The sequence below is a fragment of the Mus musculus genome, chromosome 10 (assembly GCF_000001635.26).
Source record: "Mus musculus strain C57BL/6J chromosome 10, GRCm38.p6 C57BL/6J".
Lineage (NCBI taxonomy): Eukaryota > Metazoa > Chordata > Mammalia > Rodentia > Muridae > Mus > Mus musculus.
In genome coordinates, this window is record NC_000076.6 from 25,268,920 (window position 1) to 25,294,272 (window position 25,353).

Below are 25,353 nucleotides of genomic sequence, written 5' to 3' on the forward strand. Positions count from 1 at the left end.
AGCGTTTCTCCCTGCGCCTCCACGGCTACCTCTGAAGTCAGGTGTGCCTAACTGCATTCGCAGCCATGGGACACAGACACACTCCTAGTCCAACGCTGCCCTTCCCTTCGCTGAATTCTGTGAGGCAAAGCACGGGATCACAGAGCACTCACACACATACAGTAGACTGAAGGAATTAACACAAGACATCCAGTCCCATGGAACTATAAACCACAAGCTAAGGCAAACCATGAGAGAGAGACTAAGACCTCCCAGAAGCAATGAATCTGCAGAGTCCTGGTAAAGGAAACAGGCGGCCTACACAGTGCTGGCATTCAGTTATCTGGCTGAATAAAGCAAAGCATTTACCTAATGAGGCGCTATTGATCCAGTGGGTGCCTTAGGAAGCACTGCTATTAGATCCTTCTAAACATGGGTTCTCAAGAGTGCTTTGTGAAAGACTTCTATATACTTAAGTTTATTCTTTAACTTAAGTAAAGGTTTTTAATTTTTAAAAAAAGAGTATATGCATAACAAAACAGAACTCTGAAACTGAGTTCAGGACAGCTGATATTCAAATTAAGCTAGGACAACTATCTTATCAATTAACAGCTGCTTTATCCTAAAATATTTCTACTTCTTCCTTCTACACTGTGAAGACTCAAAAGGACCTCATATAATAGCTACCAAAACCAGTTCATGATTTTAAAAATGTCTGTTGGATATATTCAACATCCAATCTATTGACTAAACCCTATTCTTTTTTTTTAAGATTTATATATTTAATGCATATAAGTACACTGTCGCTATTTTCAAACACACCAGAAGAGGGCATCAGATCCCATTATAGATTGTTGTGAGCCACCATGTAGGTGCTGAGAATTGAACTCAGGAACTTTGGAAGAGCAGTCAGTGCTCTTAACCACTGAGCCATCTCACCAGTCCAAGATCCTAAACTTTGAAGAATTAAAATGAATATGGACTAGGAACTAATCCAAATAGCTAACATACTATACAATATGAGATGAAAAAACAAAGTTAGACTAGGGGTACTTAAAAAATCATTCACATTAAAAACTGTCTCTCCAGAAAATGCCATCCATTTTCTAGTTAGACGCCCAGACAGAAGACACACCTTGCATCACACCATCTCTTAGAAGTTGACAGCTCTGCTCCTCCAGATGTGGGCAGGTTTCATGAAATCAGCTGAAACCCTTGGAGAAAAGACTTGGGGCCAAAGGAATTCTATTCCCAGACTGCCTTTGGATTGAGCCCATAGCACAAACTCTTCTGGCTCCCCAGCCTTCCAGTCTTCCCAATAGATTTCAGACTTACCAACACTCACAACCATGTGAGCCAGTTCTGTGAATGAATCTCTACATAGGCAGCTATTTCTACTTGGATGGATAGAGAACGGGAATTTGTGTGCTCATACCCGACCTGTTCTGTCCTTAGAGAACCCTGACAATTGATAAAGTAGGACAACTGTTGCTATGGACCAATCCATCACACAGGGTGAGATTCTGCCCAACTACTCTCACTCCGGGGCACACCTTTGGTTTGTCTTCCTTGAGAAGCATCAAAGCATTTGTTTCTTCTTATGATTGGTATATTGATAAGCTGAAATAAAGCAAGAAATATCTCTGCTTCTCTCTGCCCTTGAAGGTCATAAAGATCAGAAGACTGCTGGCTGTCACACAAGGGTCGACTGCGTCAAGACCTTAACTACATTCATCATAATGTGGCCAACCGTGAATTACTAATGTATTTTCTTTTCCTCTCTTCTATGTTTCCCTCACCCTCTCCCCAACTCAAGCCTTTTCTTCATTCCCTCAGGAGCCATATGGGTCAGAAACAGGAATAATCCTTTGTTCATCCTTGCTTTGGTTTTCCAAAGAATTCAAGCTTGAACTTAATACATCAAAAGCCACAGGAGACAGCAAGGAATTCTACAATCAGTGACTTACAGTCAACCTTTATGGACTGTGGAGTGGAGGCGTGGAATGGAATAGCATGGCCCTGAGAGTGAGTGGGGCAAGCTGAACCAGAAATGCCCACCCCACCCCAGGAAAGTAACAGCTCTGATGACGGACAGCCACGAGTAAGAGCCTGCTGGGGCACATGCTAGGCTCTTGCTTGTACTGACACTGTTTACTGGGATAGCAGGCATATGTCAGGCTGCTAAGAAAGGGTGGCTCTGTCAGAGTTCCTGAATCTCCACCTAGAGACTCTGCTTAGACTCTAGCATCAGATGCCGGAGTGTTCTAGATAATTAACGTAGGCACTAAACCTGTGTAACCGAACGATGCCACTGATAACAGAGTGAACAGAGCATCTTGATTACGAGTACTGAACCAGCATGTAGTGGAACCTGTCTTAACCTCAGTCAGCTGAGGCCAGAGGTCAGAAGTCCAGGGCCACACTTGACACATCCGGTCCACATTATATAGAACAAAAAATGAAAAGCCCTGTCTGCATTGACTTGCAGTCACCATGGTCAGGAAGAAGACTAGTTCATTAAATTCCCATGCCTCGTTGGGCTCACAATGCTTGCTCACAGTGGAGTAATAATAGGGAAAGTAATATGCAGGGAAGACGGTACTCACATATTTACTTCATCTTCGTTTAATAACTGCATCACTAGCAAGGTAATATGAAAGGAGCCGTCGCCCACCATGGCTTTGGTCAGTCGCTTATCCTGCTGTAGTATCGAATTTTGCAAGACTTTAATTCCGGTTGTAATCTAATCACACATACAAAAAAAAAAAAAAAAAGACTTAAGGAAAAATTTAAATCAGTAAGAAAAATAAGCATCAAACTACCAAAATTAAAGTGAAGATGAGATTCCACAACTAAATAAACACGCAATTATTTGTTTAGTTGATCCCTCACTTGCTAGAGAGTTAACTGGATTCTTGGTATGATATATAAACATAGACAGGCAGAAATGTGTGTGCATCTTGCAAGCATGGAGCACAAGGCTCTTTCTTTGCAGAGTGAGTCACTGACTGAGTGGGAAAACTCCCTGTGGCCACACATTCTTTTAGAAATGTGTCCTTGTAATATGGATCTGACTCACTAATTATGAACATTCCTAAGAGAAAAGCTTTATTCTTCCACAGAAAGGTCAAATCAGCAGACAACATTCCATTTCTGTTAGAAGTAATATTTATTTGTCCCACAGTGAATGCGTTGGATCTCTTCCTTGCTGCCTTTAAGGTTTTCTGGGATAGGAGGAATTCCAATAAGAATGATTGTTGCCATGTTTTCCTAACTTGTGAGAGGTGGGGCATAACCACGGAGACAGAGCTGAAGGCTTCCAAGTCTGACCTTATGCATTCAGGGGAAAGCCCCTCAGCTCGGGCTGCTCTCTGACTTCCCTCTCAGTACCTGGGAAGTACTGAGATCTTCTGGATCGGGAAGAGGGACAATGTATCTCCCTCCTCCATTTCCTGTTAGAGTCATAGATTCTAGCCAACTTGTAAATGGCAGTGTACTATGAAATAAAACAGCAAGCCCCAAGAAAGGCCGCAGAGAATTCATAAAAGCCTCAGGACAACAGAATTACTGAGAGAAAAGGAAAGGCTGTGCTCGCAATAGGAGCAGCATCCAGTGAAACAAAACAGAACAGGCAGGGATAAGGAGAGAGGGGGTCACGAGCCTAGCAGGCTGTTCTGATTCTGGAGTGGCTGTGTGACCCTGAACAATGCCCGCATTATCCATCTGTGGATTGCACTGAGCAAGTCGGAAGACGCCGTCCTAGGCTTTCTCCTTGAATCAGCCTCCAAGTCCCATGCTTTAGACCCCTTTTTGTCCCTGTAGAACCCGATCTGAGAAGAAGCTTGAGAAGTCACTTTGGTCACTTTGGTGAAAACCTCCCATCCCTGGTACCCTGACTACTGTCCCTGTGGCCTTCCTTCAGCCGTGGTTCTGCCAGCAATGACCTTAGCACTGTCCCTTGTTACAAAGTTCAACTGTACTTCTACGCCGGAATAAAGCCCATCTCGCTCAGTAAGGCCATTACCTACCTCCTATATCCCACTCCTGTGTCCATGGAGCCTGGTACAGTGAAAACAAATCTAGCCTTAAAATTGTCCGAGGAGGGGGCTGGAGAGGGGGTCTCAGCAGTTGTTCTCCCAGAGGACCCAGGTTTGGTTGTCAGCACCCTCGTAGCAGTTCACAACTGCCTGCAACTGCAGTTCCAGGGAAGCTGACACCTTCACACAGACACACATGCAAGCAAAACACCAGTGCATATAAAGAATTTTTTAAACATTGTCCAGGGAGATTTTAGCCTCAACTTTGCTCAAATGGAAAAGAAATAAGCAAAATTTGACTGGAGTTGTTTCTAGTCATTGCTGGTTTTGTTAGGCAGAAATATAAATTGACCTCAGCCAAGCGTAAGTATCTAACTACCAGAGTGATTACATGACTAGGGTGTTCCAACAAGGTAAACCATAAAAGGCAACTTCATAAGTACAACCAATTTCTTTATTTTACTCCTACCTTTTGCCTATAAATACCTACCCACAACACAAGGAAACTGGAAGGCTAAACCTCCTTTATGCTTACTGTCCCTAATTCACAAACTGATCTGTACTCAAACTTAGATTTTCCTCTAAGACAGCTGTTCTCAACCTGTGATTCGCAACCCCTTTTGGGGTGGAACGACTCTTTCACAGGGATCGCCTAAGACCCTGTAAAAATAATTCTACAATTGGGGGCCACCAGAACATGAGGAACTGTACTGAAAGGATGCAGCATTAGGAAGGCTGAGAACCACTGCTCTAAGAGTTTAGTGGCATCCAAAGGAGACCCCAGTGACCTCCAGGAACACTGAGGAGCCAAACTTAAGGAAGGTATCAGGGCCACTGTAGGTCCAGCAAGTGGAATACACCTAAACAAAATACTGACCAGATCTTTAAAAGCTCCTTCTAGGGACCTGACAAACAGCTGAAAGGCCTGTCCAAACTATTTCCATTGTCTGCCCACAGAAGACTGAATGGTCTACCACTCAGGCATAGAAGCAGGGGAAAAAAAGATAGATGAGTCACCCTCTGATTACCGTGCCAGATTAGCAATCTCACTTGTTTAACATTTTCATTAAAACACAGCCTGAGTAGTTTTTTTTAATTCTATTGATTTTGTTATTACAAAGAACTTCTAAATAGAAATATCACACACCAAAGTTAACTAGACCCAAAGCAGGAGTATTTCTTAAATGACTTTTATGAATATTTATCAGAGGGCTCAGTGACTTGCAGAGAAACATGAGGTTGAACCATAGCCAAACAGTTTAAAAGAACATTAAGAACAAGATGAGAACCAGCTCAGCCAGCGGGCACAGGTACCTGCCGCCCTCAGCCCTGATACCCGAGCTCAGTCCCCATAAACCACAAGTCATCCTCTCATCACCAGGTGTATACACAGACACACACACACACACTACACTCACACACATACACACTCAGTCACTCACACACACATACTCATACACACACACACATTCACATACACATACACACAAACCTACACTCACACATTCACATAACTTAAATAAAAATGCCATAATAAAAATAAGAAAAATAGTCCAGATGACTTTAAAAAACAAAAAGCTACAGGGATGAAGATCGAGAAGTTAGCCTCTAAGTCTTATCTCAAGCTGTCCTAACCCAAGAAGCCCTGCACCTAATAGATTTCTGTCACCATTATGAGTGACATTGAGGGAAAAGACTGTCCAGTATGCTGACAGTTTTAAAGAAACCATGTTTTTTGGAATAGAAAGTTCTCCATCGGGTGGCCCCTCAAGATCTTGACTATTGAAATAAAGGTCCACACTGCTGCTGCTGCTGCACTAGACGACTACGACATTACTTCCACTAACACGCTTCCATAGCCAGGGGCAAGCTCAGATCCAAATCAACAGAGCGCACGCGCGCGCGCGCGCGCGCGCGCGCACACACACACACACACACAAACACACACACAAACACACGGTCGGAGGAAAGCAAAACCCATCTCCCCTGTTATACACTCTTAACAAACCAACAAACCACTTAAAGGAAGATCTTTGGGGAGGGTGGTGTTCAAATCAAGCCCGGACAGTCTGTCTGACCAGTTCCCAGGTCTTCTGCACCGGTCTCAGGAATGGTTATCTTCCTGCTAGGTGACAGTGGGATTGAAAGAGCTTTCTATCCTGAGGGCACACGTGACGTTCTCTTTGGAGCGGAAGTAATTCCAGGGTTCCTTGACCCTCTGGAGTGTGAGGACTCTGCCCCTCACAAACAGGAAGTGATAAAATGGAAACTCAGACCTCTCTGAAGCGTGTCCCCACCTGTTCCCCCACACTGTACCCCCTTCCCCCAACCCTGTCCCCGTCACTTGAGGGTTTCCTCCTCAACCAGCACAGGTAAAATTAAAAGTATAAACATTCGAGTAGACTGGCCATTGCCTCAATTGCCCAAAACTCCCTACAGCTGTAGGCACTCACATCACTAACGGATGCCTGTAGCACTCTAATCCTGCCAGGCAAACACCTGGCAGAGGAAGCACTGGGTTTGTCTAAGAGTTTTCTGCAATACGTGAAATTATAATTCCAAGACAGTGGGTGTTCTGAACCCAACGCTGCTATCTGATGTGCCGGCAGGTTCTAAATAGTTCACAGTGGTAGACCTGATGGAAGTCAGTCACTTTTTGTGCCTTTAAGGATCAGCAGTACACACAGACTGAACGCCATCTGAGTCCACTAACGGCTCGTCTTACATTGTCAGCCCTGGAATTCATGAGACAATCTGCTGACTTAATATGTAAAGAATCTGATATGATGTTCCTGCCAAAATAGGATCGGGAACAACCCAGTTCTCCTTCAGCACGTACTTGACCAGCACCAAAAAAGAAAACACCATAGAAAATGTTCACATCTGTAAGAATAGGTCCATTGCTCAGATCATGGGCTGACTACAGGAAGTGTTTCCTTCTCCTCTGAAAGGAAAGCCGGTCCAAGGGTTCCTCAAACAGCATCTAAGAGATTGTAGAGAGGTCTCTCTGGATTTGAGGGATACTACAGATCTTGGTTCAAATTTTTCCCTCAAAGTACACATTTTATACGAACTTAATAAAATTGTGGCAGAACCTTCAATATTGGGAGATATGCAGGACCACACTAAGGTCTGACAGAGTTCGCCCCACAAACATCTTCAGCATTTAGTGCAATGTCTTACATGTGAGATGGTTTTAGGCCATTTGTGCCTTTTAATTATCTGCAAATTGTAAAACTGAAACTGAAAACCTGTAAAATGCTTAGAGGACTTATTATTTCCGTGGAGCCACATAGGGCTTGTAATATAGGATTAAGCTCAAACCTATGAAAATTTAAAAGCTAATCTAATCAAGCAATGAATTTCTAACTATGCTTTGATGCTTCCAATTAATGTATAGATTCCCTGATATCATCTTATGACTTTTTAAATGCTTTTTACTCCTAATCACAATCTTTAAAGGACAAGAAAAACACGGCAGAATCTTAACTGTATACAGTTAACAGACACAGTCGCTGAATAAAATTCTACAAAACCATTAAACCTTACTCATCACCGTAATCCCCACCACAGGTGTAACTGCACAAAGTATATTTTCAAACCTAATACTAACAGTCAAACTTAAATATGGCATTAAAAGAAATTTCTACAAATAAAGCTTTACAGACATTTCCAATATTCTGCTCACTGAGTTAACAGGAAAGCAGACGTTTTTAACTACTAAACATTACCATTCAGCCACAGTCCGCATGCCTAGAACAATGCAATTAGAAAATGCATCTTTATATCTTTGAAACATTCAATTTTTTGTTTTTTTATTAGATATTTTATTTACATTTCAAATGTTATCCCCTTTCCTAGTTTCCCCTCCAAAATCCCCTATCCTCTCCCCTCTCCCCCTGCTCCCCAATCCACCCACTCCCACTTCCTGGCCCAGGCATTCCCCTACACTGGGGCATACAACTTTCACAGGACCAAGGGCCTCTCCTCCCATTGATGACCAACTAGGCCATCCTCTACCACATATGCAGCTGGAGCCATGAGTTCCACCACGTGCTTTCTTTGATTGGTGGTTTAGTACCAGGGTGCTCTGGGGGTACTAGTTGGTTCATATTGTTGTTCCTCCTATGAGGCTGCAAACCCCTTCAGCTCCTTGGGTTCTTTCTCTAGCTCCTTCACTGGGGACCCTGTGCTCCACCTAATGGATGACAGTGAGCATCCACCTCTGTATTTGTCAGGCACTGGCAGAACCTCTCAGGAGACAGCTATATCAGTCTCCTGTCCACAAGCTCTTATTGGTACCTGAAATAGTGTCTGGGTTTGGTGGTTGTATATAGGATGGATCCCCAGGTGGGGCAGTCTCTGAATGGTCCTTCCTTCAGTCTCTGCTCCGAACTTTGTCTCTGTAGCTCCCTTCATGGGTATTTTGTTCCCCCTTCTAAGAAGGACTCTGAGCTTCTGGGCTAATATCCACTTATCAGTGAGTGCATATCACGTGTGTTCTTTTGTGATTGGGTTACTTTACTCAAGATGATATCCTCCAAATCCATCCATTTTTCTAAGAATTTCATGAATTCATTGTTTTTAATAGCTGAGTAGTACTCCATTGTGCAAATGTACCACATTTTCTGTATCCATTCCTCTGTTGAGGGACATCTGGGTTCTTTCCAGCTTCTGGTTACTATAAATAAGGCTACTATGAACATAGTGGAGCATGTGTCCTTATTACATGTTAGAGCATCTTCTGGGTATGTATGTCCAGGAGTGGTATAGCTGAGTCTTCAGATAGTACTATGTCCCATTTTCTGAGGAACCGACGGACTGATTTCCAGAGTGGTTGTACCAGCTTGCAATCTTGCCAACAATGGAGAAGTGTTCCTCTTTCTCCACATCCTCACCAGCATCTGTTGTCACCTGAGTTTTTGATCTTAGCCATTCTGACTGGTGTGAGATGGAATCTCAGGGTTGTTTTGATTTGCATTTCCCTGATGATTAAGGATGTTGAACATTTTTTTAGGTGCTTCTCAGCCATTCAGTAGTCCTCAGTTGAAAATTCTTTGTTTAGCTCTGTACCCATTTTTAATAGGGTTATTTGGTTTTCTGGAGTCCAACTTCTTGAGTTCTTTAGATATATATTGGATATTAGTCCCCTATCGGATTTAGGATTGGTAAAGATCTTTTCCCAATCTGTTGGTTCCCATTTTGTCTTATTGACAGTGTCCTTTGCCTTACAGAAGCTTTGCAATTTTATGAGGTCCCATTTGTCAATATATTTTTTTTTTTTTTTTTTTTTTTTTGGTTTTTCGAGACAGGGTTTCTCTGTGTAGCCCTGGCTGTCCTGGAACACACTCTGTAGACCAGGCTGGCCTTGAATTTAGAAATCTGTCTGCTCTGCCTCCCGAGTGCTGGGATTAAAGGCGTGTGCCACCATGCCTGGCCCATTTGTCAATTCTTGATCTTACAGCACAAGCCATTGGTGTTCTGTTCAGGAATTTTTCCCCTGTGCCCATATCTTCGAGGCTTTTCCCCACTTTCTCCTTTATAAGTTTCAGTGTCTCTGGTTTTATGTGGAGTTCCTTGATCCACTTAGACTTGAGCTTTGTACAAGGAGATAAGAAGGAATCAATTCACATTCTTCTACATGATAACCACCAGTTGAGCTATCACCATTTGTTGAAAATGCTCTCTTTTCCACTGGATGGTTTTAGCTCCTTTGTCAAAGATCAAGTGACCATAGGTGTGTGGGTTCGTTCTAATTGACTCAATGCATGTATAAGTTTTTTTAATGGTATAAATTAGCATGCCTCTCCATGAAAGACATAAGTTATATTCTAGTACACAGGAAAAGAATGTCTTTGACCTCACTTTGTAACATTGTATCATTGCTAAATCTGCTGCCCCTTTAAGAGTTACTAGAATTCTATTAGTATGCTATCCAGGAGTTAGGGTGTAGCCCACTGGTAGTGTACTTGTCTAGCACACATGACCTAGGTTTGATTTCTAAGACAAGGAAGAAAAGTCCATGTGGCATGCCTGCCACCAAACTTTGTAGCTAAACACTCTTGGAGGCTGGAGAGGTGACTCAGAGGTAGGGGGACTGGTTGCTCCTCCAGAGGACATGAATCAGAATCCCAGAACCCAAATGACAGCTCACAGCCACCAGCAACCCTAGTCTGATGGTACCTGAGGCCGTCTTCTGTCCTCTGAGAACTCTGGATATTCATATGGTACACATACATACACGCAAAATACTCATACACATGCACACAGAGGAGAGAGAGAATATTAAATACTCTCATTTTTCTTGACTGAAAACAACCATGAAAATTATTTGAAAAACTAATAAAATAGCAATACTGGAATAAAAGAAAAAAAAAGCCACAAACCAAAGTGTTCTTTACCAAGTGTTTAATATAAGGAAGACTTGAAATACTTTTCTATTTTAGGGCTGAATTCACTAGTCCTCCATACTTGTATGAAGAGTAGCAACTTCCACATTACAAAATGAAGAACTACAGCAGCAAACGCTTCTAACCGGCCTGAAGGAAATTTGCATACAAATTTAGCATACAAAAAGAACTTATTTAAAAATTAGTTCCCTCCCCATTTCAGCTGCTTCTGGCAGGTCCTTTCCAGTCTTTCAGTGCTGATGCGTTCATGAATGCCCCCTAGGTCCCTATGTTAATGGCTTAGTGCCCAGGGTGGAGCTTTGGAGCAGTGACTCTTTGAGCACCTAGTGAGCTGTCATTGGATCCCTGGGGGAGTAGCCTTGAAGGGATTTCTGTATCCTGGTTCAATCCTCTTTCTTTTGCCAGGAGGAAAGCAGTTTTGCTCCACCACAGGCTCCATGCATGAAGAGGATTTTGGGCCTCGAAGGACAGACAGCAAGAGTCAATCTCAGATGCTTTGTTAGGGAGACAACCAACAAGCCAGACACGGACAGACAGCAAGAGTCAATCTCAGATGCTTTGTTAGGGAGACAACCAACAAGTAGATTACTTCTCATATGAAAACTCATAAAACCACGCGTGGGCAACAGCCAGATAAATAATTACACAGTCGTATCCATGAGAACAAGCCTTGCTATACTTTTTTCTTCTTTTAAATTAATATGAAATTACACGTTAACTGCAAAACACACACTCCTGTGCTATGGGTTGGGGCATTAACTTGCTGCAATTCTAATTTATTTTCTAATCTAATTTCCAATATAATTTCTTAAAAACATGAAATGAAAAATTTCCGTAATAAAGAATTCCAAACTACTAAAAACATGTTTAAAACCGAAGAGCCTTATAATTCTGAATGCTTTCTTTTTTTTTTCTTTAACACTGAGTGCCAAGAAGCTGAGGCCAAAAGTGGAGCAACTCTTTGTGAATGTCCTGGCTTCCAAGATTCTCTTTGCAGGTCACTAAACTAGAACTTGGAATGCATTCTTCCATTGAAACAATGTGGCAAACGGGCCGCCTTTCCCAGGCCTTCCTACCCAGCCTCAGAAGCAGTTTAAAAAGAAAAATGAACGTTAATTAGATACTTTAAAACAAACAGAAAAGGAGCCTAGCAAAAGATCTGATACATAAAGTCCTATTCCTAGCCAGTGCTCACATTTTTCTCCCCATCCGCCTGTGTAAGTCTGAAAAACTTACTGCTCCCTAAAAGTCTCCCAAGATAGCATGATTAAATTAAGCTGCATTTCCCACAGCTATAAACCACCTAACCCCATCTGAAATAATTTACTAATGACATTACATTATGAAATAAGCATTTGTATTTATTTATTTTTAAGACTTTGGGAGCTGGGACTGAAACATTTAATTATCATAATGTGAGGACTAGATTCAACCCTCAGTGCCATGCTTAAAGAAAAAGGAGTTCTGATTAGGGCTTGGTACGGTGAATCCCTGAAATGACAGTGGGGACCGGGTCTGCGTATGCAAACGCATATACCTACTCCCGGAGAGCACCAGTCTAGACATGGGGAACGCCAACAAACACACTGTAAGGGAAACAAACTGCACGAGTGACAAGTGACAAGCAGAGTCTATAAAGACCTTTAACTGAGGGATTGAATGAGAATAGGGAGGTGACCTGGTCAAGAGAGGCTCAGACAGGAAGGACGGACATGGAGAAGAACAGAACAGCAAGGTCTTTGAAGAACTGAATCAGGAGTACAGCTCTACCCTGATGTCAACGGGGAAAGCCAGAAGCAAGCAGGAGGCTGGTGTGTTCAGCATGGGGACAGGAAAACGAGCACTCGAGGTTAGTGTTGTCCCCTGAAGGAGCTAAAACTCTAATAATCTAGTCACCAGTAGAGCTTGTAAGGTAGTGACAGGTTACCCGGTCTGTGAGCTCTGAGCCATACAGGACTCCAGCATCCTTCCTCCCAAATCCCCTGTGGACCAAATCCTAATGAGGATCAAAAGAGCTTGGCAGCCTTATTCCAGTGGTCCCCATCTTCATGTACTGCATCCCATCACATGCCCCTACAGCCTCACTGAAAGACAGCAAGAAGACAGATACCCTAAGATGGAAGCAAAGCAAAGAGTATGACGGGAGAACTCTAAACCCAATTGCCTGCTGAGCTTAGGCAACTGGCCCTCTCTCAATCGAAAAGTAAGAAGAATCCGGGGGAATGCAGTTTAGGGTTAGAGCATGTGCTAATACATATCAGGCCCTCTAGGGCCAGTCACAAGTACAATCAATCAATAAAATGACCCACCCAGTTAAACCCAGAAGTGCAGATCAGTCACGCTAAGAGCTAGCTTGGAGGTGCAAGCAGGGGTGTGCAAGCTACTCATATCCCCTTGCAAAGACCGGCCCTCCTCTGTTAGGGAAGATCTTTTATTTTACAACTACACAGCTTTAGAAGTGACATAGTTGAGGCAGTGAGGGAGGAAGGGACACAATCACCCTCACAGCGAAACACATCGAGACTTCAGTCTAAGCAACAAATCAAAACAAAGAGACAAACCAAAACCCGGCCTCTCTTCTAGGCAGAGGTCACAGTCACATGTCCTCAGGGAAATTGTTCCAGCTGCCTACCATTTGATCTCCTCAGGGCCCAGCTGACATGCAGCTGCCCACTAACGGGGCAGAAGTTCTCATCCTGCTCCTGCCTAATGTCCATGTGCACATAGTCCTAAAGCAAGAGAAAAACAATCCAGACGATGGACGAGCATTTACAGATGGTATGAGCATCTTGCTCATACTCTAAGCTGTGTATCACTTAAACATTTCCAAGGACAACCTTATTGCTAGGGAGACCAGAATGGGAATCTGTAGTCATTTTTTTTTCTTCTTATTGTGTCTTCTCTCTAGCTAGACCCTGACTCAAAAACAGGGTATTTCCTAGACTGAGCCAACAAAACATGGTATGTATGTATGCATGTATGTATGTATGTATGCATGTATGTATGCATGTGTATGTATGCATGTATGTATGTATGTATGTATGTAACTAAAGATTATAAGCAGGACGGGGGGGGGGGTACCTTTGTGGTTGAGCAGTTGCTGGTAAATCCATGGCCCTGGGTTGGATCCTCAGTAACTAACGATTGGCCTTCCTAAAACTGTGACCCTTTAATACAGTTCCTCATGTTATCCCCTACCATAAAATTATTTTTGCTGCTACCTCATAACTGTAGTTTTGCTACTATTATGAATCATAATATAAATATCTGTGTCTTCCAGTGGTCTTAGGTGACCCCTGTGAAGGTCTGTTTAATGCCCCCAAAGGGGCCATGAGCTACAGGATGGGAACTGCTGGCCTAGTTAAAGAGAGTATATGTCACTCACAATCAGACTCAGATCTGACTTAACCTCAGGCTAAGTCGTAAAGCTGTCTGGTGAATATCATGTGAATTCATTCCCATGTTGCCGCTTCGGGGTTTTGGTTAATACACTACTATACTTTTCTATCTTAAGAGAATCTCGGTACGAGTTCACTGGCTAGTCCCATTTTCTACTGTTTATACAACATTGATTTTGTTTTCATATTTTTAATAGATTCTTACTGAGTTTAATATGCAATCGGTTGAGTGTTCCTAATCCAAAATTCTAAAACCTAAAATACCTCAAAGCTAAACCCCAATGCAAGAAAAAATTTTATACCTGATGTCGTCTGATAAACTGCAGTCAAGACACAGGCACACTAGATACCATGCATTACGTTACCGTCAGGATACGGAAAGAAGGCAAGCACGAGGAGTAAACGCCTTCCTTATTCAGAGGTGGATCTCAGCCAGAATTCATTGTGTACATACACCCCACCAGTCCAAATCCAAATTAGTCCATAATGTGTCAGATACCTGGTCTCAGCATTCTGAGCAGGGGACACGCAGCCTACACAGCAATGAAGAATGTTTATGGAAATGATGTTCCAGTGGCGCCCATCATATGAAGGACTATGCAGCAAAAGGCCCCACTTCCCGTCCTCAAAGAGACTTGAAGCCTCTTTTCGCACGTGGCCACTGCTCTCTGATTCTAAAGGATTCTCCAATGCACCAAGCAAGGCTTTGGAAGGGACCCAGACGTGGCTTGTGAGTACGGCTTTTACATCAAGATAGTGGGGTAATCACAGCCTGATTACCCTCAGATCTAAACACATTGGGGGACCCTAAAAGTACCAAATCAAAACAAAAGACTGGCTTCCCATCTGGTCACCGTCACGTCTTCGGGGAAGTCACTCCAGCTGGCCACCATTTGGTCTCCTAATGGCCTGCATTCAATCTGGCCCTGTTATCATCCAATGTGATGATTTAAGTAATATTTTTTTCAAAACTATTATGTAAACAACTTTCTCTAACTTAAATGGGAAGTTTCCTCACTCGGTCCTTCTCAAATGGTATCAAATAGTATTAGAACCACAAAGCAAGTGAGCTGACAAGTAGGTAATATTCTTTAAAGACTGTTCAGAATAAAACTTCCTAGCAAACACAGATTCCTGAGAAACCCTGACCTTTTTGTTGGTGATCGGAATGGACAGGAAATAGTTGGGCTGATAATCTTTTTTGGCTTTTTTCCTCTTCTTCACATGATCATTCTTGTCGCCTCTATCTTCTTCTTCTTCTTTGCTTCTCTTTGGGTTTGCTTGAGGTACATCAGGGCCTAGAGGAGAACAGAGCAGAGAGAGTGTGTGTGTGTGTCTCGCACATTTAAACAACAATAACCCAGCTTAAAATGGAAGAAGGCGTGCAGTGTCCTTAATAAACAACAATACTGTATAATTGTCATTTTCAAATATAAAGCAAGAGTCGGCAAGCACTTCCATAACCAACATAATCGTTAACAGTTTAGGCTTCACAGACCACAGGCTCCACGTTCCAGCAATCCAACTCTGGCAAAACAATGAAAGGATACAGCTGTGTCCCAATAAAACTTTATTTAAAAAACAGGTCAGACAGACTTGTGCCTTAAGGCACCACTAACAAGCATTCTCTGCCACATGCCAAAGGGTTTGTTCTTGTTGGGTTTTTTTTTCCTATTTTTTTTGTTTTGTTTTATTTTGTTTTATGGAAGGGTCTTGCTATATAAACCAATCCCCCTTTCTTGGCCCCTCAAACTCAGGATTATAGGTATTCGCCACTACATCTGAAATCATGGTCTTTGTAGCACTAGGGAAGTGAATTGTAGGTTGCCTTGTGTTTATTTATTTCATCAGTTCCCTATGGCCTAACTTCCTCCTGCCAACCCCACTTCCTCCTAGCACGATGTCCCGCCACCCACAGCAGTGCAGGGGACCTAATACATGGACCACTGTGGACATTCACGATCTAAACTGTCTCAAGAGGAATCATGTCAGACAGGCTGTCAGGTCAATTTATAATCTTTCCATTGGCTAAAGGTGAGATCATTTGCGCATCAAATTGAATAACAAATCTAGTAGTATAAATTATATCAAATAATCAACCAGGGTGCTGGAGAGATGGCTCAGCGGTTAAGAGCACTGACTGCTCTTGCGAAGGTCCTGAGCTCAAATCCCAGCAACCACATGGTGGCTCACAACCATCCATAATGAGATCTGATGCCCCCTTCTGGTGTATCTGAAAACAGCTACAGTGTGCTTATATATAACAAATAAATAAAAATCTTAAAAAAAAAAATATTCAATCAGTTCACAATGATTCTAAAAAGAAAAAACTAAAACGACAACTCAGAGAATTACTCTAAAAAGTAGTGTCTCGCATGCACACGGGACGGCTTTACAACCCTGTAGTGTGTTTGCCGTTTTGTCCCCTTACTGCAGTGTCCTGCTGACACAGGCAACCCATGACACTGAGCTGATGTCAGTCACGTTGTCTCCTGTTTGCAAAGAGGCTTCCTGTGTTTATCACATTTATCTGTAGAACCAGAACAGAGTATGTCTCTACTGTCTCACCCCGCGCTTCATAGTCCTTCCAGCTCTGAGATCACATCTGGGTCCTGAAAGACAACTTGCTCATATTTCTTTTACTTGCTTACACATGAAAAGATAAAAACCAAAGATGTGTGTAATCATCTAGCTTACGGATAACAGTATTAAAGGTTGGTAACGTGAGGTCACAAAATGTAGAAATCTTTGGCCAGCTGCCTTGGATCGTTCACCAGATTATTTATAGTAATTTTACTACTTAGCAAAAAGTCATCCGTGGAAGTACAGCTTGTAAACCCATAAACCTAATTTATTATACTTGTTAATGTTCATAATGACCTCAGTAGCCATTTACTATGTGCTGCTGATAGACTCAGCATCATTGACAAAGGCTGTTACTCTCTCAACTGCAGGTTTTTGTTTTTGTTTTTTTTAACAAAAGCACCACAAGTCATCTTAAGTAAATCATCTAATTTTTTCTCAATTCTATTTATTCCTCCAAAACTACAAAGGAGTGAACTAGAAGAGAAATTAATTAAGTGTGCCATCTGTTATTGTGGTTTGTTGTCACACTTGCTCTTAATTAAAATGCTGAGAATAAATTAGAGTTTGTTTTGCTATTTCCTTTCTCATTATTTAAAGCAGATTAAAAAAAAAATCTCTCAAGTAAGCTGGGAGTGGCTATGCACACCTGTGATTCCAGCACTTGGGAAGGCTGAGGCAGCCTGAGTTCAAGGCCAACCTGGGCTAAACATGGAGTCACTATCTTAAAAAAGTAAATACATTTAAAATATTAAAGTATCACCTAGTGACATCACAGTCCTCTTAATTTGCAACATTTTCTGTGATGTACACAACACAAACAAAAAAATAGCCTAATAAAGCAATTCTCAGAACTTATTAACCATGCATGTCTGTATGTGGTATTCGCCTTTTCAATTAACTATATAAAAGACACTGAATATAATGAATCGCCTTTTAACTGACAAAGAATAATCACTGATATCTCTATATACTAAAATACAATCTTTTCTATACAAAAATTTTAGATGAATTTTGTTTGATATTTTAAAAAGTACATAAATATAACCTAACTAGTTAATAGGAAATGAAATTATAACTTCCTCTAGCTCAAAAATCTCTAATAATTATATTAGAACTCTGTGTGAGGAAGCTCAGCGTGGTAGTGCAAGCTGATGTGGCCAATGCTTAGGGGAGCAAGAGGAGAAGTTCAAGGCTAGCCCTAGCTGCATAAGGATTACAAGACCACTCTGAGCCCCATGAGACCTTGTCTTAAAACACACACCCATATAAACAAAACAAATTTTGAGGACATAAAAAGAAAATTAGTAGTTTCTATGGAAGTTAGTCTCACATTTAGGAAAGTCATGTAACTAAAAACCAACTCTCAAATGTTTTCTTTATCTTGATTTAAGTGTAGTTTAAGGCAAGATGTAGACAAGATGGCTCAGGAGGTAAGGGTGCTTGCCACCAAGACTGATGACGTGAGTTCAATTCCCAGGACCTAAATAGTGGAGAGAAAGAATTGATTCCCTCAAGTTGTCCTCTGAGCTCCATACGTGTATGAGCTGGCATGAACACACTCATACATATACCTATCTATTTACATGTATACTTACATACATATACATTCACACAAATAAATGTAATTTTTAAAATGATGCTTGGTTGTTAGGAATTGACAATCTCACATAACGACAGTCAGTGAAACTAAAGCTCTCCCCATCTTCTTTGGGAAGCAGACTAGGCTGGTCCCATCAGCAAAATGACTCTCCCATGCTAATGTCCACGCCACTGTCAGCGGCAAACAACAAAACCACAAAACATTTTCTGGAGGCTTCCTGGATTTCAAACCAATTGAACCACAGTTCTCTTATAGAGAGAAGAAACACACCCGAGTCCTGGTATGTCCTCTCTCAAGTTATGTTTATCTGCTGGAACACGCCTAACCAACAGACAAAAGTGTGATCTGGGCTGCTCCATCTCCTCAGCATGTCCCAGATTTTCTTTCATATATACATTTATGGTTTATTTATCTATCTCTGCATTCTGACAAATGACCTTAGACGTATCTAATATTCTTGTATTTGATTTTACTATTTGAGAACATTTAATATTCCTATATATTTCTAGTGAAACATCCTCTTACATAAAAGCACCCCCAAAAATGCAAAACCCCATTTCAGCCAAGCAGACCCAGTAAAGATGACTCTGTACAATGAGAGAGACTATGGCTGTCTTTGGCTACTTTCTGGGTCCTTCTTCCTTCTACCTTTCTCTACTCCTCCTCTTCTACCCCTTCAAGCCTCTAACACTACATAGGAGAGAATGAAGGATGGGGGGAAGGGTGTAGCATCAGCATTGAGTTTCTTGGGGCAAATTTAATCTTTGCTATCAGGATATCCAATTTCTTCTTGTTTCTTCTTTGCATTGAACTGCTTAATGAATGGCCAACAATAACCAATAGCAACCATCCAACAACCACAACAATCCCACCCGTTGGGGGCCCTAGCATTTATATAACCTCTGAAAAGTCCCCCCGAATTCCAAATATCACATAATTGCACAAACTATCTGCCATTGGCAAAATCATGTCCTTGCTAGAGCACGAGGCAAATCACAGTCAGCTGCTGCAGACAGCCTAAAGCCGCCCCACATCCCACACCTGGGAGTCAAATGAAAACATATTCTTACAATATTTCTGTGCTTTTAAAGAAACCAAAAATGCCAATATTGTCACTACAAGAGACATCATCTAAAAAGTCAGGAGAGTGTTTTCTCTGGCAAGGGGTACACTTTCCAGATGTCCTCCTGAAACAGCTTGTCACAGAATCGATGAAAGACTGCCTCAAACAACAAGGCAGAAAGGGACTAAAGGAGACTCTCAGCGCCACTGTCCAGCCTCCGCATGCACGTGTGTGCCAGCACATATAAAACTGTGCACACGCACTCATACACACACACAAAGAAAGATTTTATAAAATAGCAATTACACATAGCTATATTTAACCCTTTTCTTATACACATTTCCTCTTTGATCTGCACAGTATCATAATGAGGTAAGCAAGAAGGAATTATAATCTGCGTTCTTTTTACAGTTAGAGTCCCACTCACACACTTTCAATGACCAAAGTCACACAAGAAGAAAATTCAGTAATCGAAACTGAAAACACAGTTCTCTCTCTCCCCTTATCCCACAGGGAAAGCCATCTTCCCACAGAAGAAAGCTCCCATTCTGTGGTTTGAAGTGTAGGCTAATACTCAAATGATTTTAAAGCTCTTAAGACAATATCAAAGAGTGGTATAATACTCCATAGTCAAGAACAGATTTCAGTAGACTGGCCTACATACCACGTTACATGGATAGATAGTATTGCTCTCTCTGGTAACAAGAGAGAAAGAGGTGGGACTGGGAGAATGGAGATGCTGCTTGCATAAAGGGCCTCCCTTCCAGAGGCCCATCCTGAGTAGAAACAGACATCCTTTTCAAAGCATGAAGAGAGCAGAGGTCCCAAACGCACCCCAGTCCTTCTCCCTGGCATACAGTGGTCATGGACCTCCTCCATCAATAGTCAGATCACAGACGCTACAGAACACTGTTTGCTCTCTGGGAACCCAGAAGTAGCTCATCACTCACACTACTGTAAGCTGTTCAGATATACTAAATGAGAGTAAGACATGGACAGATCAGAAGTGCATGCCAACAGCTGGACAGTGGGCAGGTCTCATCTCCTGCTTGTGAATAACAGAAATCTGTCACTTTGGTAGAGGAGAGAGTCCCAGTCATTATGGATGGTTCTGTTTTCACAATGACAGAAACTTTCTAGTTTGGCATTTCAATCAAGTATTGATTCATAAACTTTGTAGACAAAGCTCTAAGGGACTGACAGAACTGAACTGATAATGCCTCTCTGGTTCACTAGCGGAGAGATAGATCTGATCAACGCAAAGCCAAGTGCCTACATACACCCAAATGCCACTAACCATTTATTACATGAAGTGATAGGTTCTGAAATCAGAGGCGGTTCTAAAGAACTAAAGTGGGTTATTGTAAACCATGAAATGATCTGCCAAATCCGTGACCTTCAGAAACAACCACAGAATAGTCTGGTCCAAAATTTTGTGAGCCATGCCTTAACATTATCCTTGACAGTTTGGATAACAAAGTACCAGATAACTGTCAGCACTCAAAAGCATGATACATCTATAAAATGAATTAACTTAAAGAGGGAATGTATAACTAAATGTAGTGTCCACTGCTTCTAAACACTTGTGTTTGAATACAGAACTTACTTCCACAGTCATCTTGAATATCTACAGCAGCAAACGGCATGTCTGTCAGGGAACCTACAGGGCTGGGTTCCAGTTCTCGTGCCACTTCCTCTTCTCCTGATATATGTTCACACGTACCGGAATCTAGTTTTCCTGCAACAGACCAGAAACATAAACAAGTATTATTAAATTGTTATTTGTTAAACTCCAATGTGAAAACCGAAACAACCTGGCTAAGTGAACTCAATACACAGGAATCTCCATAGAGAGGTTATTACTACTCCTTTAACGGAGCCTTGGGGGTTTTTTGTTTGTTTGTTTTGATGTGGCTTGGTTTTTGTTGTTGTTGCTGTTGTTGTTTGGTTGGTTAGTTGGTTGTTGGTCTTGTTATTTCAAGACAGGGTTTCTCTGTGTAATAAAACTGTCTATCCTGGACTGTCTTTGTAGACTAGGATGGCCTCGACCTCAGAGGTCCACCTGCCTCTGTCTCCCGAGTGCTGGGTGGACATGGGTTCCATGCCTGGCTTCCTGTTTATTTGGTTGGTTTGGTTGGCTTGCTTTGGTTTTGGACAGTCTTGTTTTTAAAGGTGCATTCTTTACATTAAATAGTGAGCTTCTGAGGCTTTAAGCCTTCTCCTGAGTATGTTCAACTCAGACATGGATGACAAATACATCAATAATCTTCCATCTTTCACTGGTAAGTTTTCTTACTCCTAAAAGCCGTATTTTCTCACCTCTTGACAACAAACTAACAAAGGTTGTTTGCTAACTTGTTCATTGTGTCTTCACAAGTCTCTTTTCAATGATATCAGCTAAATGGGGCATGTTAATATGTTTTGCCTAATTTTGTTTTGTTAGGAGATATATTAATTATATATGTAATATATATTACTAATATATATATATTTATATATATATATATATTAGATATATACCTACATATACATATATATTACATATATAATATATATAACTCCTAACAGGTTTCATTGTAATATTTTCATAGGTGAACATAGTGTATTTGATCAGAGTCACACGCACACACATGAGAGTGCACATACACAGAGACATGCACACACACATACACACTTACGCACTTCACCTCTAATCCCTTTTTCTTCCCTCTCTGTGTTTCTAATTTGCATCGACCCTTGCCTGAATCCTGAGTTCAAAGCCAGCCTGGCTATAGACTGAGATCTTGACTCCAAATAACAATATCAATGATAAAGCAATTTTTAAAGTACTTATACAATTAAACATACCTATATACTACCTATAACATTTAAGAAGATTGCATAAAATCAGAATTGGAGAAATAAATAAACCCAACTATGGCTCCCCTAACTTTTTCTCAATCTAGCACTTAGTGACAGGAAATAGTCCCAATATGATACTATCAAGTCAATACTATTTCCCAAGTCTACATGCCATGTGGAAAGTTCCTGACTTACAATGGCTTCAAGTAAAACTTTTCAATCTCACGATAGTACAAAAGCTAGCTATCATTCTTACTACTATTAAAGGAGATAGGGCGTGGGGTGGGGTCAGGATCTCAGAGCCAAGGAAGCAGGGTGTGAGATTGGATTCATAATCTCAGAGCCAAGGAGGCAGGGCATGGGGTGGGATTCAGGATCTCAGAGCCAAGGAGGCAGGGCATGGGGTGGAGTTGAGGCTCTCAAAGCCAAGGAGGCAGGGTGTGGAATGTGGTTAGGCTTTTGGAGCCAAGGAGGCAGGGCGTGAGGTCGGGATATGGGTGGGGTTCCATGTCCAGAGTCTGTGGGAAGTGGTCTGCATCTTGTTCTCTGTTCAACTTTCCTTCCTGTCAGCTGTTCAGGAAAGCAGTGTCATTTAGTAGAAAGCATATTCAAATTTTGAGTGTTGATTTCTTCCCAGGCTAGTGGAATGATGCTCCTTCTTGTGATGCTGGGGGTGGGGTGGGGGAGGGACAGCAGTAAGCCCCAGCTTCAGTACAGCCCCAAGATCTTGAGATGAAAGAAACAAAACTCTATAATGGACTATGTTGCTAAGCAATGATGTGCAGCAGGCTTGGTGTATTTTAAGGCCTATTTTCTCCTTACGGTATTTGCCACTTACAATGAATGCTTACAACGCACATCTTGGTAATATATGAAATAGAGGAAACTGATTTCTTGGCTCTAGTACATTCTGAAAGCAAGGAGAATCATTAAATACATGGCAAATTAAGTCATTCTTTAAGTCCTTGATGCACTTCAACTTTTAGTACATCATAAGATCACTTAGCATCAGTACTGAGCAAGCAAAGCATGCTAAGTGAGTCACTCAATGAAGCCAAAAAGAATCTTAAACTAGGAGCAGTGATTCCAGGCACTGCACCAAACCTGTCCAGGGATGGATCTCACCCCCAGGCCAGTTAAACCAGGTCTACACGGTATAGACCAGGGTATCCTCCAGAATTCCTTAAAAGTTTCTAGGTGATTCCCATGTGCAAGGGAAGTTTGAAAGTCATTGCCAAAACTGTCACTTTTCCTATCCCTTGAACCTGCTCTAATGACAGATTGCAATAAAAAGCATGATCTACAAACGCTGCTGAGGGAGCCAGCGATCCAGTCTCCTTCTGGACACCTAGGAAGGACCACCAGGAATGCACGCCTTGCAGCTGCCCACTTGTCTGTCCTCTCCGTGAGATTGGAAAGTGACAGCTTACCTACCACTCTAACCAGGAAACGTGGAGAAAAGGGGAACTTTCAACGACTGTCAGTAAAAATGATCCTCATCATCACCCCCTCGGTGCCCCAGCTGGCTGCCCTTGGATAATTCCACTCTGAGCACTGAGCAAGATCACCTGCAAGAATCCTCTACCAACTTTTACCAAATGACTGGACAAAGCAAGTACATACCTGGACGTGGCTATTATCCGACAGCAGTATGGCTGTCTCACTACCCATGGAAACCAATGGTATTTAACAGCAGTCTCTGAACCAGGCCGGGCAGTGGTGGTGCACGCCTTTAATCCCAGCACGCAGGAGGCAGAGGCAGGCGGATTTCTGAGTTCGAGGCCAGCCTGGTCTACAGAGTGAGTTCCAGGACAGCCAGGGCTACCCAGAGAAACCCTGTCTTGAAAAACCAAAAAAAAAAAGGTTGTCTCATTTTCACAGGATTCATTAAAAGGCCACTGACCACCAGTCTATTGTGCCCAGCTGTGGGCTCAATCCTACACACCAAAACTAGAACCAACCAATATCAGAAAGAAAAAAAAAAAACATAAGGCATACTATGATTTTCTCTAGAGCACTCTTTTGTGTTTGTCTGTATGTCTGCTTCCTTGGTCTTGGTTTTGAGACAAGGTCTCCTGCACTCCAAGCTGGCCTCAAACTCAACATGTAGCTGAGGATGGCCTTGAACTCCTCGGTCTCCTACCTCCACCTCTCGGGGATGACAGGGTACAGAACAATGGCCGCCCACTTGCCATCATTTTACATATCTAAATATTAAACTCAAATGCCATCTTCTATCAAAATTGACAAAAGCCAAGAACTTAAAATACAAACTACTTTCCACCGTTAGAGAACAAAATGAAGGGAATTTTTGTAGACAAGACTTAACTCCAAAAAGAGAATGTGACCTACAATTAAGTCTTTTTTTTTTCTTTTATTCTTTATGACACTGGAGTTCCAGCTTTAGTTTGGGGTTATCGGATTACTGGGTTCTTCTGTGGCACTTTCATACTCGTGCACCATATCATTTGTTCATAACAGTTCGCCTTGCCCACCCCCAGCTGCTTCCTGGACTTAGTCCTTCTCTGCCTTCCTGTTAAAAATACTTCATTCCTTTCTTTATTGTCCACCACCTTTAGATTCTATCTCTGCCTCCCCTTCAAGATTCTCTTTTATGTTTCATGACCTACAAGCACACATACATAAATAAATACATGTGAATATCTACATATATATTTTAATTTAGGTCCCACACATACGAGAAAGCATACATGTTGTTTAACTGAGTCTGGCTTATTTCCTTTAGGATAAGCATTTCCAGTCCCATCTCTTTTCCTGCAAATGCCCTGACTTCACTTTTCTTCACAACTGCGAAAATGCTGTGTTATGGAATTTTGGAGACTATAAACGTACCCCATTCTCTTTCTCCATTCTTGTGTAGATGGGCTTCTAGGTTAGTAATATTACTTGACGACTGTGAACAGTGTATCATCAATGTGGATGTGCAATGCACTGACGTAAGCATCCTTTGAGTGTATTATACCCAGCAGTGGTACAGCGATACAGTATAGCCATAGCATATAGCCATAGGGTAGTTATATTTTCAGCTCCTGAGGAACCTCTATGTTGATTCCCACCGTATTATTACACAAGCTCACCTCCCTGTCAACAGGGTTCATCTTTCCCCACATCCTAGTCCTTGTGTTTGTTTGCTTTTGAGACACAATCTTTCTATATACCCCAGGCTGACCTTGAACTAGCAATCCTCCTACCTTAGTTACCAAAGGGCTGGTGTATGCATCACTGTATCTGTCTCACAGATCTCGAAAGAAGTGCAGATCATTCCACAGAACAATATTTCTCAAACTAAATCTCAGGAGCCTTGCTCCAGGTTTGCACACAGGGATTTGGGCAAAGTCTAAGGGATATAACTAAATATATCCATTACAACCATACTTCCTGTTACATAAGCTGTAAATACTTCTCTCTGGGAAAACTG

At 41.9% G+C, this 25,353-nt stretch overlaps 1 protein-coding gene across 20 annotated transcripts in view; it reads right to left on the reverse strand.

Moving 5' to 3' along the window:
* Akap7 (A kinase (PRKA) anchor protein 7) overlaps window positions 1–25,353 on the reverse strand; it is a 130,128-nt gene that overhangs the window by 99,830 nt on the left and 4,945 nt on the right. For 16 of the 20 annotated variants that reach the window (XR_003948725.1, XR_001779547.2, XR_001779546.2 and 13 more), the window contains 3 exons: window positions 20,680–20,811; window positions 14,974–15,122; window positions 2,586–2,722 (listed from right to left, as the gene is read on the reverse strand). Coding sequence is in view for 12 of the 20 variants with exons in the window: in NM_018747.5 (NP_061217.3) it covers window positions 2,586–2,722; window positions 14,974–15,122; window positions 20,680–20,719 (326 nt within the window). In the remaining 8 variants the exon portion in view is untranslated. Of the gene's footprint in view, window positions 1–2,585; window positions 2,723–4,007; window positions 4,029–6,032; window positions 6,281–10,409; window positions 10,886–14,973; window positions 15,123–20,679; window positions 20,812–23,537; window positions 23,679–25,353 lie in introns of those variants that run through there. The other 4 variants (XM_006512791.4, NM_001379240.1, XM_006512793.4 and 1 more) reach the window with 4 other exon arrangements.